The 18,913-nt window shown below is 40.1% G+C and overlaps 1 protein-coding gene across 1 annotated transcript in view; it reads right to left on the bottom strand.

Moving 5' to 3' along the window:
• Cog6 (conserved oligomeric Golgi complex subunit 6) overlaps positions 1–18,913 on the bottom strand; it is a 149,211-nt gene that overhangs the window by 23,800 nt on the left and 106,498 nt on the right. Inside the window, exons 10-11 of the mRNA XM_080264805.1 lie at positions 4,950–5,111; positions 1,672–1,830 (exon numbers count right to left, since the gene is read on the bottom strand). Coding sequence (XP_080120931.1) covers positions 1,672–1,830; positions 4,950–5,111 — 321 coding nt within the window. The remainder of the gene's footprint in view (positions 1–1,671; positions 1,831–4,949; positions 5,112–18,913) is intronic.

Below are 18,913 nucleotides of genomic sequence, written 5' to 3'. Positions count from 1 at the left end.
CATCCCTCTCTCTATTACTCATTTTTACCTCTCTCATAACATCCTCCACATAAACATTACACAATATATATACAGTGAACAATTATGGGGACATCTCAAAACTCTGTCTCATGCCAACGATGATCTTGAATCATTCACATAGATGCCCACCGATGCTTACACATGTTCCACTACTTTAGTAAAAGTTTACAGCACTCAACACCTTACCATCTACAGCACACATAAGCAGAACCTTCCACAATCCTTCTCTGTTTGCCTTGTCGTACATTTTTTCATTCATTCATTCATTCATTATCTAACTCTGTGTTGCCCCATGAGGAATGCAGGAGTCCAGAGCTAGACAAGTTGGTCCTGACATCTGAGATGAGAGTATCTCCAAGTGGCATTACGTGAGCAATAAACCGCAACCACCCCCTGGATATAAAAGTAAACATGTTCAATCCAGATCCATAAATGCCATACATTATAAATACAGCATGGAAAACATTTTGGGATAAGATACTAAGCCTCATTCAAGGATGTCAATTCAACTTCTGGTACAGGATCTAGAGGTACGTATAATATCTCACACCAAAATTTAATTATACTATTGTTCTTGTCAATATTTTGGCAATATTCTACAGATCTCAGCATCATTTGTATCAATTAATTAAGTGCCATGCTGCTAGCAACATTTTACCACCTTCTAATTTGATTGCCGTAGCCTCATTCCTGCATGACTTACCAGGAGACTGCATTAGGTTTTCTTTTAACATGGTAAGGGAGAACTTAGAAGGTGTGTGTTTTGTTTTGTTTTTTTTATGCGAGGAAGAAGGAACCAAAGGCCATGAGCCCGCAGTAACAGTTCCCTCCAAGAGAAAAACAAAATACAATAGAGAGCCAAATTCAAGATCCGATCATTTTGAGATGCCTGGACACACTGCGTTTGAAAGACTGGAGATCATAGGCAGCAGGAAATACAGATAGAGGGAGACAGTTCCAGAGCTGACCTGTTGCATAAATGAAAGACTGGGAGTAACGGTTAACTCTTGCATTAGAGAGTTGGACAGAAAAGGGATGAGAGTTTGCTGCCAAACGGGTGCTACGCGCACGTCATAGAGGTGGAGGAATGCAAGCAGACAGTTCAGAGGAGCAGTGACCATTAAAGTAGCGATAGAAAAGAGATAAAGATGCAACAGTGCGGCGAAGAGACAGAGGTTGAAGGGAGTCAGTAAGAGGAGGAGAGTTAATGAGACGAAAAGCCTTTGACTCCACCCTATTGAGAAGAGCTGTGTGTGGGGAGCCTCCCCACACATGAGAGTTGTACTCCACACAGGGGCGGATAAAACCCCTGTATAGAGACAACAATTGTGCAGGGGTAAAGAAAGAGCGGAGTCGGCTTAGCACACCCAATCTTTTGGAAGCAGATTTTACAAGAGATGTACAGTAATATGATCTTTCCAAGATAAGTCCCGAGTAAATGAAACCCCAAGCATGTTCAAGGATGATGCAGGATTAAGCTGAATATTATTAAACATTAATGGGTATACCTGTGGAAAATTTTGTCGGGTTGATAGGTGTAAGAACTGAGTCTTAGATGCATTAAAGACAACCATATTATTTTTACCCCAGTCAGAGATACGAGCAAAGTGAACAAGGGTACTGAAATAAGGATATGAGAGGTGGACATACCATGAAGGCCTGAACTGCAAGAGGGTGACAGGCAGGATGCTGTGAGAGAGGTGTAGGAGGGTTGGTGATAACGGGGTACATGCTGGCCACCCCCAGACTGTGACAAACCCCACTGATCTGCTCCTCTGCCAACGTATCCAGCTGTGCATCTATTTGACCCTGTGGTATGCAACAACTGTAAGGCACTTCTTCAAAATATTAATGAAAAAGGATCACCTTCATTATAATTTATATTTTTCTTTGATGAATTATACCATTAGCATTTATTACTTGTAATACAAAATGATTTAAAACATGAACACCATACATCATTTTATTTCCTTCTATTATTATTTAAAAAAAAAAAAAAAAAAAAAAAAAAAAAAAAAAAAAACCATGGCAGGCCAGTTCACACTATAAACATCATTCACTTCATGAATACGGACCCCATCTAGGATGTAGGAACCCAATGCTAAGCTACTGTAGTCCACAACCCACTTCACTATAAAAAATGAAATACAGTAGTCGGTATATAGAAAAAGGAAAGAGAACAAAAGAAATTATCAACAGTGTCTGGTAAAATTGGCCACACAATCATTTACACATCATTCAAGACATTGAAATTTCAGCTCAAACAGACAAAAACCATCTGCACACACAGTATTTTTGTACTTCTCACTGCATTATAATCAGATTTACTTCAGGAGATTAGATGATCATGATGAGGATGATATTTTTTACACTCACACTGCCTCTTGTACTTATCTTGAAAGGCACACTCACAGCCTTCTTCCACTCCTTTGGTATAACTTCACTCATCCAGCCCCTCTATGACATTTATCACAAAGATTATTCTATCATTCTCCACTACATTTTATCATCTCTGCATATACTTTATCAACACCAGCACCTGCTGCTTCCCATTCTCAAATTTTTTCATAGCATTCTTAACCCATGGATTGCAAGCCATAGCTCAGGCTGTGCTGGCCGTGCATCATCGTAAACAACTCAACCCCTACGCAAATTTACGCATGGCACTACACAAAGACGGAGAGAGAGAGAGATTTTTTCTTTTCACCAGATGATAATCTGGATGTTTATCTTCAAGTTTATGATAAACAAAAACAAATTTATTATTTTTTTTTCATTTTGTCACTACTCCCATAGGTAAACATACGCACAGCCCTACACAAAGACGAAGAGAAAGATTTTTTCTTTTCACCAGATGATGTCCTGGATGTCTATCTTCAAGTTTATAATAAACAAAAACTAAAAGAAAACTTTCTTCCTTCGTTTTCTGCACACCACGGGGTGAGATAAAAAAAGGTTAACTGCGCATTCTTCGGGTTAATCAATGCTACTGTCACATTCCCAGGTTGCTACTGTCATTCCCCTTCAACAATTTTCCAGAAATTACCTTTCCATTTGCACCTTTCTTCTCTTTCATTTGGTAGTACTCTCCCACTGTTATTGCATATACTGTACAGTATTTTTAGGCTTTCTTCTATGCTCCTACATTTTAGTATCTCTCTCCAGATCACTTCCGTATATTGAGAATTGTTTCTCCCCTCCCCCCTTTTTTTCCCAATATCCTAATTTATCTCTTCCTCGTATCTCTGTATTAACCTCTTCTCGTACAGTAAACTCTCAACTATCCGGTGTAATTCAGCCAAGCCCTATGCCGAATAAAGTGAAATGCAAGACATTACAAAGTACCACCCCCATTCGCTCAATATTTGGTATCGAGCCACATTTTGTGTTATTATCCATCTCAACCCTCTATCCAAAAAGCTTTCCCATGAGTAAAAGATGAAAACTAAGCATAAAATAAAATTCAGTAATGATACAGTACAATAATACAGTTCACAGTGCTCTACTGTATGTACTCACCGAGTGTTGGCATCAATGGAGGGTAGAGCTGTACACTGTGCAGTACTGTACTGCACCATGTGCAGTTGCAACTTCAGGATCACAATATTGCACTAGGACCTGAGCACTAACAGGTCATAAGCTAACTATGCAATAACAACAACGGGCACAGGGTGCCACAGAGTTAGTCACAACATTAGGTTTCGCAACCACATAGTCAGAAAAGCGATGAGCACAGAAATGCCTTTACTCTACGAGATCCACAGGCGAGAATGAGAGTGCGGTGGTATGCTCGCTGCACCAGGTGAGCCGCTCCTGCAACAGATTTTGATGGGGTGGCGCGTAGCAGGCGTTCCCACCGACTGGTGCGTTTTGGGGTTTTCCCAGGCGCCAGTTGGCTACCACTTTCAAGCTAATTGATATGCCTCAATGCCAGATATTGCATAGAACTGCTGGTTACACCCCGTTTCAGCACCAGATGTTGCCTAATTTAGCTGCATATTGCTTTAACACAGCCAAGTCAGCAGTGCCAGATATTGTGTTGGGCCAGATATTGTGAATATGGTTAATTGAGAGTTTACTATATTTCTGACTTTTAATATAGTTCTCCTTCTCCCATCAGAACTCCTTTCTTGTATCCACCCCGATAACTTCGTTTTTTCTTTCAATGGTACTAAAAAGTCCACATTCCACCAAGCTATTTTTTTCTAATTAGTCAATATCCTTGCAATAACTCACACAACTTTAGCATTCCTAACCAAACACTTGTTGTATCCACTCCACAAATTTTCTATATAAATAAGCTACCCATTTCACTGGCCCAATCACGATGAATAATGCTCTCATTCCCTTTCCTCCACGCTCCTTTCAATATTTCCTTGCCTCCCTTCTCCTTCAAGCTCCTCTCAGTATTCTCTTGCCTATCACTATCATATTGTTTGATGAACCTCTGAGCTACCTTCTCATCTCTCTTACATCTAACATTCTCAGGAATCCAGCTCTCTATAAGTACATAATTGATCAACCTCTTTCAATATGCTTTCCAGTCTCACAGTACCACATACATATACAGAATTTAGTTCTTTGTGCTTGAAGTATGATGCATATTTCTCAGATGCCATCTGTTATAATTCTCTCTTGGCACTAAAATGTTCCATTACATCATTCAAAAGGGCATCACAAGTACCTGTGAGACTATATATATGCTGACTACTTAACAGGACGTGCCACACTTATCGTGACAAACTCATACACACTATCCATCCATTTCCATTCTGTTACAATTTTTGTTTTTTGCCTCAACTTCCATAACAACCAGTATATTTCTCAAACATTCCTTTACCACATTCAGTCATCTTCTTGGTCCTATGCCTTCTACCTTCAAACTCACCTGCATATACTGCATGCATTAATAAATCCTTAGACATTACCTGAATCATCTCCAGCTTCTCCCCAGTAGTGTGAAGGAGGGAAAGTGTGGAATGGAGTTGATGAAAACAGTTAAGTAAATACACTGCAGATTCAATGGCTCCCAGTCCTGATGCACTCTCACTGATGGCATTCATCAGAGGATCAACTACACAGCTCACAATCTGAAAGACAGTAATATACTGATACTTTATCAATACATCTGAAGAATACATCTACATTTTAGAAACATGTTTCTTAACACAATGATAAAAGCATACCGTACCATATACAACAGAGCATAAACCTGAAAACTGACTGAAGAAACTGACTCCTGATTAAATGAATAGCTAATCAAGTTCTAAATAACTTCTATCAATAAAAGTAAACAAATTACAAATAACAAAATATCATTTCATTGTACATATTTTAGTATACATTCTAAAATTTACCATGAAACTGATACAAGATACAATGATTGTTTACCACTGACTAGAGTCATACACCATACATCAGCAGTAAAACATGACATATTTACATATATACATCATCTAATCCTGTTTTGCCCCATGAGGAGCACTGGGGCCCGGGGCTAGGAAAATTGGTCCTGACATTTAAGTTGAGAGTGACCAACATAACACATCCCTGAGTGGCATTATGTGAGCAATAATCCCCAACCATCCCTTGGATATAAACCTACAGTACACAGGCTGAATCCAGCTGGAGTGCCATAATTACCCACTAACTCACCAGGCATCACAGTCTGGTTATGTGGTTACCACCCAGCATAGTACAGTAAATGGTTTCCTGGTGACGGACAATACCCCCAAATAAAGTTATCACTTCCTCATATCATCTTCAGTCCTTTGTAAATGTTTGACTTACCCTACTCTTCATTTCGGCTTTTCACTCCAGTATAACTGGTGAGCAGATGGGAGGGGGGGGGGGGGAGGCATGAGAAGCATGTGCCCCCTGTATTTTCTGCTGACAAATTATTAATTATACAAACTAAACAATGTTATTTACAAAATTATATAGTATGCAATACATGTCTTCCATGTATATTACAGTGGAATTATTTCAGAGAAAAGACAGATGTGCTAATAGATTTTGAGGAGTTTGATAATGAGTCAGTACTGTATGTACAGTAAAAGTCCTGTAATCTGAATCGCAGGGGACCAAAGGTTTTTCTAACCATTGTTTTTTCGGTACTGGGAGAGACCTTTGAAAACATTAGAAATATGCACATGATCATTAAATCAACATTTAAAATGATATGGGTTGTTGTTTTACTCACTGGAAATGCATAGATGTATAGATGAATAGTTGCAGGCTGGTACATCCAAGTCCAAGAGCAAGTACAAGCCAGATAAATCCTTAGATAAAGACCAGAAAAATTTGAAAAAAGCCCAGAATAATTCGAAAAATTTCGCCTTGCCAATTCGGAATATTGGGATTTTCGAATTATCGGTGGTTGGATTGGAGGACTTTTATTGTATTCAAACTTGTGGTAATTATGCTAGGAATCATGCCCCCCACCTCTTTGCAAGTCTTGGATCCCGACCTGGTGAGTTACCTACTGCTCATAATATGAACAGAAATTAAATTTCTTTGAGCTCGTGGTGGAGGTATAAAATGAAACAACAGGGAAATTATGAAGGGGTACTGGGTAAGGGGAAGGAGTGGTCACATGTTTACTTTCAGTTCATCAGCCACGTGCTTAGGATTTATGCAGGCATTATATGGTGCCACATACTGTACATTCATTGGTAACTTGGTTTCACAATTCAGTAAATGCAGTACGTAAATTCAGTCCTTCCAATTTTTGCAGCTCATACAACCAAACCTAAGTACTATGAATGGTGCTCTGATTTAAATTAATACAATTAATACAGAAGTAGAAAATTTTGCATCACACGTGTCAGGTAATTTAGTCTACCCAATTAGACAAATATACAGAAGGCAACCTCTACAGGGTTAACTCCACCTATTCTGAAGTACAGTTAATAGAGTGCCATCTCCAAAATGGGAGCTTCTGTGATAAATTTTGAAAACAAGTAATTGTTTACGAAGTAAAGGGAATCCCTGTCCACACCACTCTCTCTTTTTGGTTGGCTACTTGTGTTCGAAAAGCAAAGAAAAATGGCGTATCATAGTATCTTTTTCTCTCCAAACTCCATGGATACCCACTGCATCCATTGACAAAAGAATGGAATCTTTGTGATGAAGTAAGAAAGAGTGATAATCTCAGCCTGAATATGAATTTGCATACCTGAAACTGAGTTCTCTTTATATTAGTGAATGGTTGAACATACCTACACTTCAGGCTCATGTTCATGGTAATTCAGATAAGGAGCAGCCAGTAACTTACTACAGTAAGACTGAATATTACCACAATTAACCCTTTCACATCGGGTGTCACGTAAACGTGCCTCAAAAAAAATGTCTGTAGCTATCAAGTGGCATGTACTGTATACGTGTTTTGGACTTTTTTATATTTGCACGCCAGTACTGGAGGCCCAATAATGGCTCACGTATCAGGAGGGGCCAATACAGTACAGAGGTGTCTGCCATCACGGGAGCACTATTTTATTGTCTATTGGTGCAGTACGACGTGTTTCCACTGTCGCCGCAGCCTCCGGCCGCTCTAATTACTACTTGGCGTAGCTCCAACATCACAGTTTTTGACAGGTAAAAAAACAGGAGGTTATTTTTTTTTTTAACATTATGTTAAACATCATTTACTCAGAAAATTATGGTCTATTTTTTGGTGTGAAATATTATAAAAATAAAAAAAATTCTCTTTATGTATCTCAACACTCCCGTGTGCTGGACATCCAGCCAAAAGAACACCCCAGACATGGAAGGGTTAACATTATGAGACTCAATCATCACAGCAAAGTATCAAGCAAACTGGAAGTCCATTAAATTTTAGGACCACCACACAGCAACAAAAGCCTTCCTAAACAGAAAGAAAGATGTATCATTATAATAAGGACCCTTTGTACTGTACTGGTTACTGATATTATATTTTCCCTTAATTACTGGATAAACCCCTTAAACTCATACCATGTATAAATGAGTACAACATACATGTAACTACTATACCTAGATGATGGTGTGACACTGGGTAATTAAAACTGAGACCTGTAGTTATTAATGTTAATAGCGACTGTCTGTAATGGAAACATAACAGCCAATCTTGTATAATCTCCTCCAGGACTGAGACTAAGCCAGAGGCCTTAGACTAGACTGTCATAATAAAAAAACACAAGAAAAAAGAAACCACTCTAAACCCCTGGCAGCATTTCACATGAAAGAAAAAAGCCCTGTCACTTCTTCAATTCACATCTGCACCCATCAGACATGGTCGTCTCTCAGGGAAATCTTGTGATCATTCCAAAAGTTTCAATATAAGGTATAATGGTTTTCCAAACAAATTATAAACAAGATACAGTTGAGGGCTCACTTTACTTATCATTGCACAATAACATTATGTTGATAATAAGTAAACAATGAGTAATGGGATGGAGCAAATTGGAGTGAAATGGTTTACAGGAGGACTGGCTCACTGTCAATGATATTCAATCTACAAGATGTGAAGCAAATTGGGTATACCATAAATCAGTATGGCTTGCTCATGAATGGTTAAAACTGCTTTGTGCTGACCACTGCATCCAACACCTGAGAGACTGAATATAAGTGAATGATGTTTTGTTCTGTTTTCAACCACTACCCCCAATCAAATGGGCAACCCCAAGCAAGTACAAAATATACACCAGACTCTCAATTTAAACATCTAATGTATCCAGCACCCAGAAATTTTATAGTGCACACTGAAACTTGCAAATCATGCCAATTAAACCCATGTTTTATGACTAATTGGTATGGTGATATCCCAAAATCCTCCTTTGGCACTCTTGAAAAACTGTTACCCCTCCAGATCATACCTGACATTCACTGCAGTGCACATGCAAGTACAACTTCTAGGAATATCACTGGACAAAAAAAAAAAAAAAAAAAAATAATAATAATAATAATTATAATAATAATAATTAGAGCATAAAATGTGGTAAATAAGTGGTGATTGTTTACCATGACAGGCAAGAGAGCAATGTTTGTGTGTCGGGGAAGGGGCATCTTCAGATGATAACTTATCTACCTAGAGGTGGCTGATACACGATTTCAATAGCATGAAGTAATGAAAATCTTAGCTGAAAGAAGAAAATGTACATAGGGAGTGGTCGCAATGAGGTGACAGAGATGAGAGCCAGGCGGTGTTCTTACCTAATTGTATCTTTACAGGAATGAGTCAAGCTAGTATTGTCCCGTGTTTTGAACCTTTTTTACCATACACATATTTAAATTTACAAAAAGTTTCGGTACACACTATTTCTTTTGGTAGTGATTCCAATGATCAACTGCTCTATTAGGGAAATTGAATTTCCTTATGTCTTTGTCATCTCTCTTTTTGTACAGGTTTTTGCAGTGTCCTCTTGATGTTACTTCCCCATAGGTTATATACTCATTTATGACTTATTTTCTCTTTTCCTGTGATGCACGTATATAACACAGCCATGTCACCTCTTTTCCTTCTCCCTTGTAATGTTGGCAGGCTTAATTTTTCTAGTCTTTCTTCACAGCTTAGATCACTTAAGCCTGGAGCCCATCTTGTAGCAGAGCTTTGTCATCATCATCATCATCATCATCATCATATCATCAACATCATCATCATCTAATCCTGTGTTGCCCCAAGATAAGCACAGGAGCCCGGGGCTAGGCAAGTTGGTCCTGACATTTTAGACGAAAGTGACCAGCCTCAGTCAGCCCTGAGTGACATTATGTGAGCAATAAACCCCAACAACCCCTTGGATATAAACTGACACAGGTTCAATCCAGCTGGAGTGCCTTAATTACCCACTATACCACCAGGCACCATAGTTTGGTTATGTGGTTACCACCCAGAGTAGTAAATGGTTTTCTGATGTACAGGAAACCATTCAGCTTGTCACACAATGTAGAGCCACCCACTGACAGAAGGAAGAGGAAGAGAAAGAAGGAAAGAAGGACTTAAGAGGAAGAAAGGAATGAAGGAAAAAGAGAAGAATGGGCAGCCACCCAAGAGCAGCACTACATCGAGTGACTAGATGGTGGGCGCCCCCTTGTACCTTTTCAATCCTATCTATGTGTTTTTTGGGACGTGGATTCCAGACTACAGATGCATACTCCAGAGATGGTCTAATGAATGAAGTGATTATTTTTCTCAGTATGTCTTCATTTATATATGGGAATGTTACTCTCATATTGGCAAGCAGTGTGTACATGTTCCTTACTTCCTCATTTATGTGGTCACCTGGTGATAGTCTGCTACTGATAATCACTCCTAAATCTTTCTCCTTTTCAGATGTGTGTAGGGTTGAACTTCCTAAATTATAATCCCACTCTGGCCCTTTTTTCACTTTTACCAAGCTTTTTTACATGACATTTGTCCACACTGAACTCCACTTGCCATCTACTGCTCTATTCATGTAGCTTATCTTGTAGATCTATGCAAGAGCCTGTGTTTTTGCAATTTTCCTCTGTATTTTTGCACCATCAGCAAACATATTTAGACAGCTTCCATTTCCAATGTTGCTGTCTGTGTCATTTATATATACTAAAAACATAATTGGTGCCAGCACTGAGCCCTGTAGATTTCCACTCGTCACTTCTCTCCATGATGAGTAATTTCCCTTTAGTACTGTTCTCATTTCCCTTTTTCTGAGAAAATCTTTCATCCAACAGTACAGATGAACTTGGATTCCTCCTGGATGGTACAGTTTCCATATAAGTCTTTGGTGTGGTACTCTGTCAAATCCCTTCTTGAAATCCAATAGATGCTGTCTGCCCAGCCATCTTTTTGTTGCAGTGTTCCTGCAACTCTGTCATAGTAGCTTAATAGATTAGAGACACATGATTTTTCCTTTCTAAAACCAAATTGTCTTTCTGTTATCATATTACATTTTTCCAGATGATTTACCCATATTTTTAAGATCAGCTTCTCTAATACCTTACATACGATCTCTCTCTCTCTCTCTTTATGCATGTGTGTGTGTGTGTGTGTGTGTGTGTGTGTGTGTGTGTGTGTGTGTGTGTGTGTGTGCATGCTTTTACCTAGTTGTGATATACAGGAAATGAGCTACACTCGTACGATCCCGTCTCTGTTTCTCAATAGCTCAGATTTTGCTCTGAACTTGTTTAAGCTTTTAGATTGGAAGATCTCTTTGTCCAGGCTATTTCACAGGTCTGTGCATCTATATGAAACACTATGTTTCTTGATATCCTTCAAGCATTCAGTTTCAATCCGTGTTCTCTTGTTACTCTCCCATCTCATACACACAGATCTTCTCTGTCAGTTTTTTCTTCTCCCATTCTGGCCCGGAACACAGTAATCATGTCGCCCCTCTCTCTCCTTTCTCCTAAGGAAGGCAGTGTCTAGTTTCTCTAGCCTTTCCCTGTAAGACAGATCTGTCAGGCTAGGGACCATCTTTGTTGCTATTCTTTGTATTCTCTCAATCTTGTTTATATCTTTCTTTTTATGTGGGGACCACACTACTGCTGCATATTCCAACCTGGGGCAGATCATGGCCACTATCAGTTTTTTCTCCTCATCTCCTCATCCATGTAATGAAATGTTACTCTTATGTTAGTCATGAGATTGTACATCTCCTTAACTATCTTGTTAAAGTGTCTTTCGGGTGACAAATTATCCTGGACCAGCACTCCCAAGTCCTTCTCATCTCCTGCTTTTGTGATAAGTTCATTACCCATCAAATGGCTCAGTGAGGGGTCTCTTGGTACATACCATTTCCAACATTTTACTTCTTTCTGTGTTGAATTTCATTTCCCACATCCAGCTCCAATCATGAATCCTATCCAGGTCCTTCGACAGCATTTTACAGTCTTCTTCAACTTCTACTCTCCTCATGATCTTTGCATCATCAGCAAACAGATTTGCGTAACTGTTCAATCCATCTACCTCATCGCTTAGGTAAATCAGGAACAATACAGGCATTAACACCGAGCCCTGTGAGACTCCACGTGTTACTTTCCTCCATCCAGACATCCTGTCCATTACTACTGTCCTCATTTGTCTGTCTCAAGAAGTCTCTCATCCATTCCTGCAGGTTCCTCTTCAGTCTTCCTGTGTGTTCCAATTTCCACATTAGTCGTTTGTGCGGTACCTTGTTAAAGGCTTTCTGTGCGGTACCTTGTTAAAGGCTTTCTCCAAATCTAAATACACACAATCCACCCAACTATCCCCTTCCTGTAGCACGTCTATTGCCCTTGAGTAAAAGCTCAACAAGTTGGAGACACACGGCCTTCCACTTCTGAATCCAAACTGGCCCCAAATGTCCATCTCCACCAGATACTTCATCCATCTGTCTTTCAAAATTCTCTTGCACAATTTTGTGACCATGCTGGTCAAGGACACTGGTCTATAATTCAGGGGTTCTTCCTTGTCCCCTCCTTTATAAACTGGTACCACACTGGCATTCTTCCATTCCCGAGGCACGTTCCTTTCTTCCAAAGAACACACAATTAAACTGTGAATCTTATCCACCAGTTGTTCTCTGCATTCCTTTACTATCCAATTAGAGATTCCATCTGGTCCTGGGGCCTCCCTCACATCTTGAGTTTCGAGTAATTTGTATACTTCTTGCACTGCAACTTTTACATCCTTTAACACTACATTTCTAGTCACTCCCTCCTCCTCCACAAAATCACTTTCTCTGCGAGGACTGATTGGAAGCATTTGCTCATTATTTCTGCTTGCTTAACTGCATCTTTATAGACATTTCCTCTCACTTTCAGCTCACTGATTCATTCCTTTGATTTCAATGTGTGTGTGTGTGTGTGTGTGTGTGTGTGTGTGTGTGTGTGTGTGTGTGTGTGTGTGTGTGTGTGTGTGTGTGTGTGTGTGTGCATGCATGCGTGCGTGTTTGTGGCAACCAGGCTAGCCGAGACCCACAGAATAGCACCAGTCACCAAAATCAAACCGAAGTTATCCATAGATGACTCCGACTTAATCGATTTTATCAAAGACAAAGACTGGCACATCGTCGACCTCACTGGGGAAGGAGAGACGATGAAGGTCCTTTTTTCCAAGAAAACACCGTCTGAACATAAGACCATGGTATTAGCTACATCACCAAGAGTGCACGGAGCAATCAGATTCAATAAAGACTATGTGTACCTGCAATTTTCCAGTTGAAGAGTATATGACCACTTCTGGGCATGGAAAATGCATATGATATGGCCACAAAACTGTACACTGTCAGGACCACTGGTCAAAAGATTGTATTGTCGACAGGACCACTGGTCAAAAGATTGTATCAACAGAGCAAACCCAAGATGTATTCACTGGGTCACAAACTCCAGAAAGGACAACAAACACACTGCCTTCAGTAAAAACTGTCCATCCTTGATCACTGCAAGGAATTATGTTGCTCGGCAAACTATGCGCTGCAATGATGAAGAGACTATCCCGAAAAAACTCTCCTGAGATACGCAAACTGCCCGAATATTGAACCACCTGGCAAGTCCAGAAGCAAAACAGAAGGTGAGAACACAAGCAGGAGCTCCAGAGATAATTTATCTCTGGTGATAATTTGCTGCAATATTGAAGGTCTACTGACTCGGAAGAAGAGATATAAGGTGAAAATGTTAGGTGAGATGTCCAAAATACTAAATGCCATACTGATGTGCTTAACAGAATCACATCTACATAGCGATATCAAAGATGCAGAAGTTACCACAGTTATGTATGAAATATTCCATGCCTGACAGATAGAAAGAGAAGAAAAAAGGAGGAGTAGCTATGTATCTTAGAACCAATATATCACTTCACACTACACTCATGTCTTCTGGTTCTAATGTGGAAGCTGAATATGCTGTACTACATATGGCTAAATTGAAGCTAGTTGTTGCATCTCTGTACAGACCACCAGGATGCATGACAGAAAAATTCATTAAAGCGACAGAAACCATTAGACCTATTGTCAAAAATATTGACAACCCAGAGCCAACGATAGTAGTCACTGGGGATTTCAACCTGCCCAACATAGAGTGGGACACAGTATATATGGCAGAACATCCTCTGACAGAACGCAAGCCGATGCTTTGTTTTGAATATCTGATGAACTGTTGTTGAGGAAGATTGTCGAAAACGCTACTCGAGGCGATAATATCTTAGACTTCTTCCTGACCAGTAATGAAGACCTAATCAGTAACATACTGATAAATTACACAATCATGTCTGACCACACAGTACTGGTGATAGAAACAACGCTGGACATGCAACCGGGGCGAACTAGGATGTGCAAAGAAGAGTAGACAATTTGCTTCATTGAATTTTTTCAATGAAAACACCAACTGGACTGGCATCAACAATCACCTCTCAAGCATAAACTGGGATCAAGCCATGAAAGAACTGTCTACTGAAGGAATTAATGCTTTTTTCCAGCAAACACTACTCCAGATCTGTGCAATGCATACACCTGGTAAGCAACACCCAGGCAAATCAGATATTCCCAAGGATAGGATGACAGAAAAAAAACGAAGCTGACCAAGCAAATAGAATCCATCGGAAATAATGCTAAACTGAAACAACAACTCAGCGACACAGAAGAGAAACTGGCTCAGTCCCATGAAAACAAACTACTGTATGCAGAGCAGTAGGCAGCAGCAGCCATCGAGGTAAACACGAAATACTTTTATAACCATGTCAAAAAAAGAGCAACGGTACAAAACACCACTGGTCTGATAAAACACGAAAGAGAACTTATTCACGATCCGCACCAAATATCAGAAGTACTAAACAAGCAGTACGAATCAGTGTTCAGCCGAGATAAATACACATAAGAAAATAAGCAGCAACCAGCGACCCCAGCAATAACCACCAGTGAACTGACTGACATAGAATTCACCACAGATGACACAAAACACTCCATATCAGCGATATGCACCTATGCAGCTGCAGGACTTGACCAGATACCCGCCGTCGTTCTCAAAAAGTGCACCCACACGATATGTACACCAATATACTACCTGTGGAGAAAGTCGCTGAACACAGGCACGATTCCTAAAGAACTAAAGCGGGGAATGATCACTCCAATATACAATGGCGATGACAAAACCGAAGCAAAAAACTACCGACTGGTTGCACAGACCTTGCACATAATCAAAATATTCAAATGCATTGTAGTGAAAAGATTGCAAGACTACATTGAGGAAAATCAGTTATATAATGCAACACAGCATGGATTCAGAAAAGGCAGATCATGCTTATCACAGTTACTGCAACACCGATTCAACGTGATCAACCTACTGGAAAGTGAAGCTGCAGCAGATGTGATTTATTTGGATTTTTCCAAAGCATAAACAACATTGGGTCTGGTTAGTACTTGGACGGGTGACCGCCTGGGAACACCAGATGCTGTTGGCATAACATTCTCCCTACGTGTCAAGTGGGGTTGGTGGAGGATTAGTGACCCTCTCTGTAAAACAATTAACTCTAAGCCCTTGGCCACCCCATTTGGGATACATGGCGTCTGGCAATGATGATGATGATGATTTGACAAAGCAGATCACACAGTGCTACTGAAAAAATTGCGGCACTTGGGTATCAAAGACAACTTGTTGACCTGAACAGAATGTTTCCTCACAAATTGCGATCAGTCAGTTGTTGTTGATGGTGCCGAATCCGAAAACTTGGACGTGCTGAGTCGGGTCGCCCAAGGATCGGTTATATGTCCCATGCTATTCCTCATGAACATCACCGATATGTACAGCCTCATCTTTCGCGGATGACACCTGGCTATTGCGAGCAGTGAGTACCGAGGACGACTGCACATCCATACAAGAAGACATGCAAGCAATGTTTGAGTAGGCAGAGAGAAACAACATGACCGTCAACAGCTCGAAGTTCGAGATGATCCGCTATTCTCACCCAAAGCTACTTGTCTCAGATCCCTGCTATGTAACACCAGAAACTACCATCAAACAATGCAGACACCTGCGAGACCTCAGCATAATCAAGAACCAAAACGCCAACTTTGATCAACAAATTGACAATGTTGTCAAAAAAGACAAACAGATCACGGGATGGATTCTACGAAGCTTTCACTCAAGAGAACCGATGATTATGATGACCTTATTCAGGGCCGTGGTGTAGTCATCCCTCAACATCTGCGTTTTTAACAAGCACAGTTTTAAATATCCGCGGGTGGATATTACATAAACGGTTTTAAATATCTGCAGGTGGATACAGTAATGGTGCCGGATTCACTAAAGCATTTTATCTCACTGAACTCTGATGACACTGTTCACTGCAAATGTAACATTTGCACAGTTCATGGCTATTTTAGTGATGGCATTATCCACTGAATCTAATATAACACTCTTCCTTCTAGCCGCTTCATTTATTAATGCCACAAATTCATCAGGGGAAAAGTTAGGACGGGGTGGGAGTACAGTATTTCTTTTCTCCCATGTACCCTTCATGAGCTGGTCTAAACTGGTTTGCTGCCCTCTCCCTCTCTTCTCTCTCTCTCTCTCGTACCTCCTCGATCTATCTATCTATCTATCTATTGCCAGACGCCATAATCCCGTACGGGGTGGCCATTTGACTCTGAGTTATTTGTTTTACAGGGAGGGGCACTAACCCTCCACCAACCCACTTGACACGTAGGGAGCACGTATGGGTTGGTTATATGGTCACCACCCAGTGCTGTAAATGGTTTCCTGGCTTACAGGAAACCATTTGGCTTGTCACTCAATGTAAAGCCACCTGTAACGGAAAGAAAACCAATAAGTAGTGACAGGAAAGATGGGAGAAACAGGAAGAGAGGAGGGCAGGCACAGAAAAAGAATGATAAAGGCTATGGAAAAAGTAGGCAACACTACATAAAGTGAGTGGATGATGGTCGCCTGGTGTAAACCAGTTTGCTGCCCTTCACCCCCTCTCATAAATAATATGAAGCAATACACAACCAAATCGCATTGAAATCATATGAGAGTGGCTGAAAGTGTTACTTTATATTATATTGTGAATAACTGTGATAAAATACATGTGATTTAGTGATATTTTTGCGATAATCACAAAAGTCATGATGCGCATTAGCTAGCAAACATTTTTGCAGTTGCAAACTGTGCAGCAATGCTATGAAATGACTCATGATATTATATCAATAAGTTTTATAAAAGTATGTGGTAATAGTAATTCATGAAGTTTGATAAAGTTTGTAATCATTTTCTCACACTGTTACTGTTTCGCTAAAGCCTAACATAAACACTGGAATATTGTAACAAAATCATAAGCGACTGGCTAGAAGTGTTTTACTTTTATTATTGTTGTAATTACTGTGATGAGGTAACATGGCTGTAACCCTATTTTGTATGGAAAAAATCTTATGGTTTGGTGGAAGTTCCACCTTCCTGGGCTATTTCCTGCATCAGTCAAAACACATCTTGTATTCTCTCAAATCATTCTGCATGCTTGGAATGCCTAAGGACATGCAGTTTGTTGCAAACAAAGCAGAAAGACTGACATTTGTCTAACAAAAATTTACCTCTCATGATTAATGGTATGTGGGTTGAAACACAAGTTGAAAACACACAATTTTTTTTTCCTATTTCTCAGCAATGAGCACAGTCAATATGCTGGCATCACAGCCGCTGCAGCCAAAGGGTTAAGGAGGGTCCAGGGGTGTTTTTAAAGGGGGCAGCAGCTATCCATGAATTTTTAACATACGCGGGTGTCTCTGTTACCTAACTCCCATGGATGTTAAGGGTGAACTGTAATACCAATACTCAAATATTGTTGTCAGCTCTGGACTCTTACAACTGTCAGAAAAATCAGAAAATTGGAACAGTTCAACGAACATTCACGGGCCAGAATAAACAACATGGACAATTTGAACTACTGGCAGAGGCTCGCGTATCTGTAGCTGTATTCACTGGAACAGAGAAGAGAATGCTATATCATAGTGTATATCTGGAAAATAATCAACGGTCTTGTGCCTTACTTCAAGCTAGAATTCGCAATCAGAACAACCGACAGTTGCAGAAGAAGCACAATATGTGTCATCCCACCGATCTCGAAAACTTGGAAAAGAATACAAACCATCAAAGAAGGTGCTATTGCTGTGCACGGTCCCAGACTATACAACTGTCTGCCACAAAACATACGTAATGGGAAATTGACCCTGAATGCGTTCAAACAGTGACTAGACATGTTTTTGAAAACCATCGAATATAAACTGTCACTACCACTTTACCAACAGACGACCATAGGGAACAGCCTTCTACACCGACTCCTACCTGCTCATCGAGGGTGGCACACCAGCGTGACCTAGGATGCAAGTCCTAAACCCCACTACAGGAACTACAGTGTGTGTGTGTGTGTGTGTGTGTGTGTGTGTGTGTGTGTGTGTGTGTGTGTGTGTGAGAGAGAGAGAGAGAGAGAGAGAGAGAGAGAGAGAGAGAGAGCCAGTTGATCAAGTGCAAACCGACCATTTCACGTCCCATAATTGTAGCCGAGTTAACTCATGATGATCTGTTTTAGCAAAATCGTACATGAACACAATGTTTTGCTTATTATATAAGTTGCATCAACTTGATCTAACAATGGAGCATTGGTGTGGGGTGCCAAAAACAAGGGCTGAATTCTGAGATTTTCCATTGCAATTTTTTTTTTTCTACATTTACTGAGGGGTGTCTGGGGTAATCTTCCAGCAAAACGTGTTTTGTGCGAATCAAGTCCATGCAAACTGAGGATTTACTGTATTTAACCCATGACATGTGACTTATCCTATTTGAGTCAAGTCAGGGGACATGTTACCTACCTCATATGAGTTTTAACAATGCACCATGATGTTTCCTGTACAAGCAGCATTGTGAAATTTTTATGGAATGCAGTAAACTCTCAATTATTCTTGGTAATTTA

This window comes from Coenobita brevimanus, chromosome 14, assembly GCF_032717465.1.
Source record: "Coenobita brevimanus isolate Jiangsu-jjx chromosome 14, ASM3271746v2, whole genome shotgun sequence".
Lineage (NCBI taxonomy): Eukaryota > Metazoa > Arthropoda > Malacostraca > Decapoda > Coenobitidae > Coenobita > Coenobita brevimanus.
Note: the sequence above shows the minus strand (reverse complement) of the source record. Positions and strands in the feature narration are given on the sequence as shown.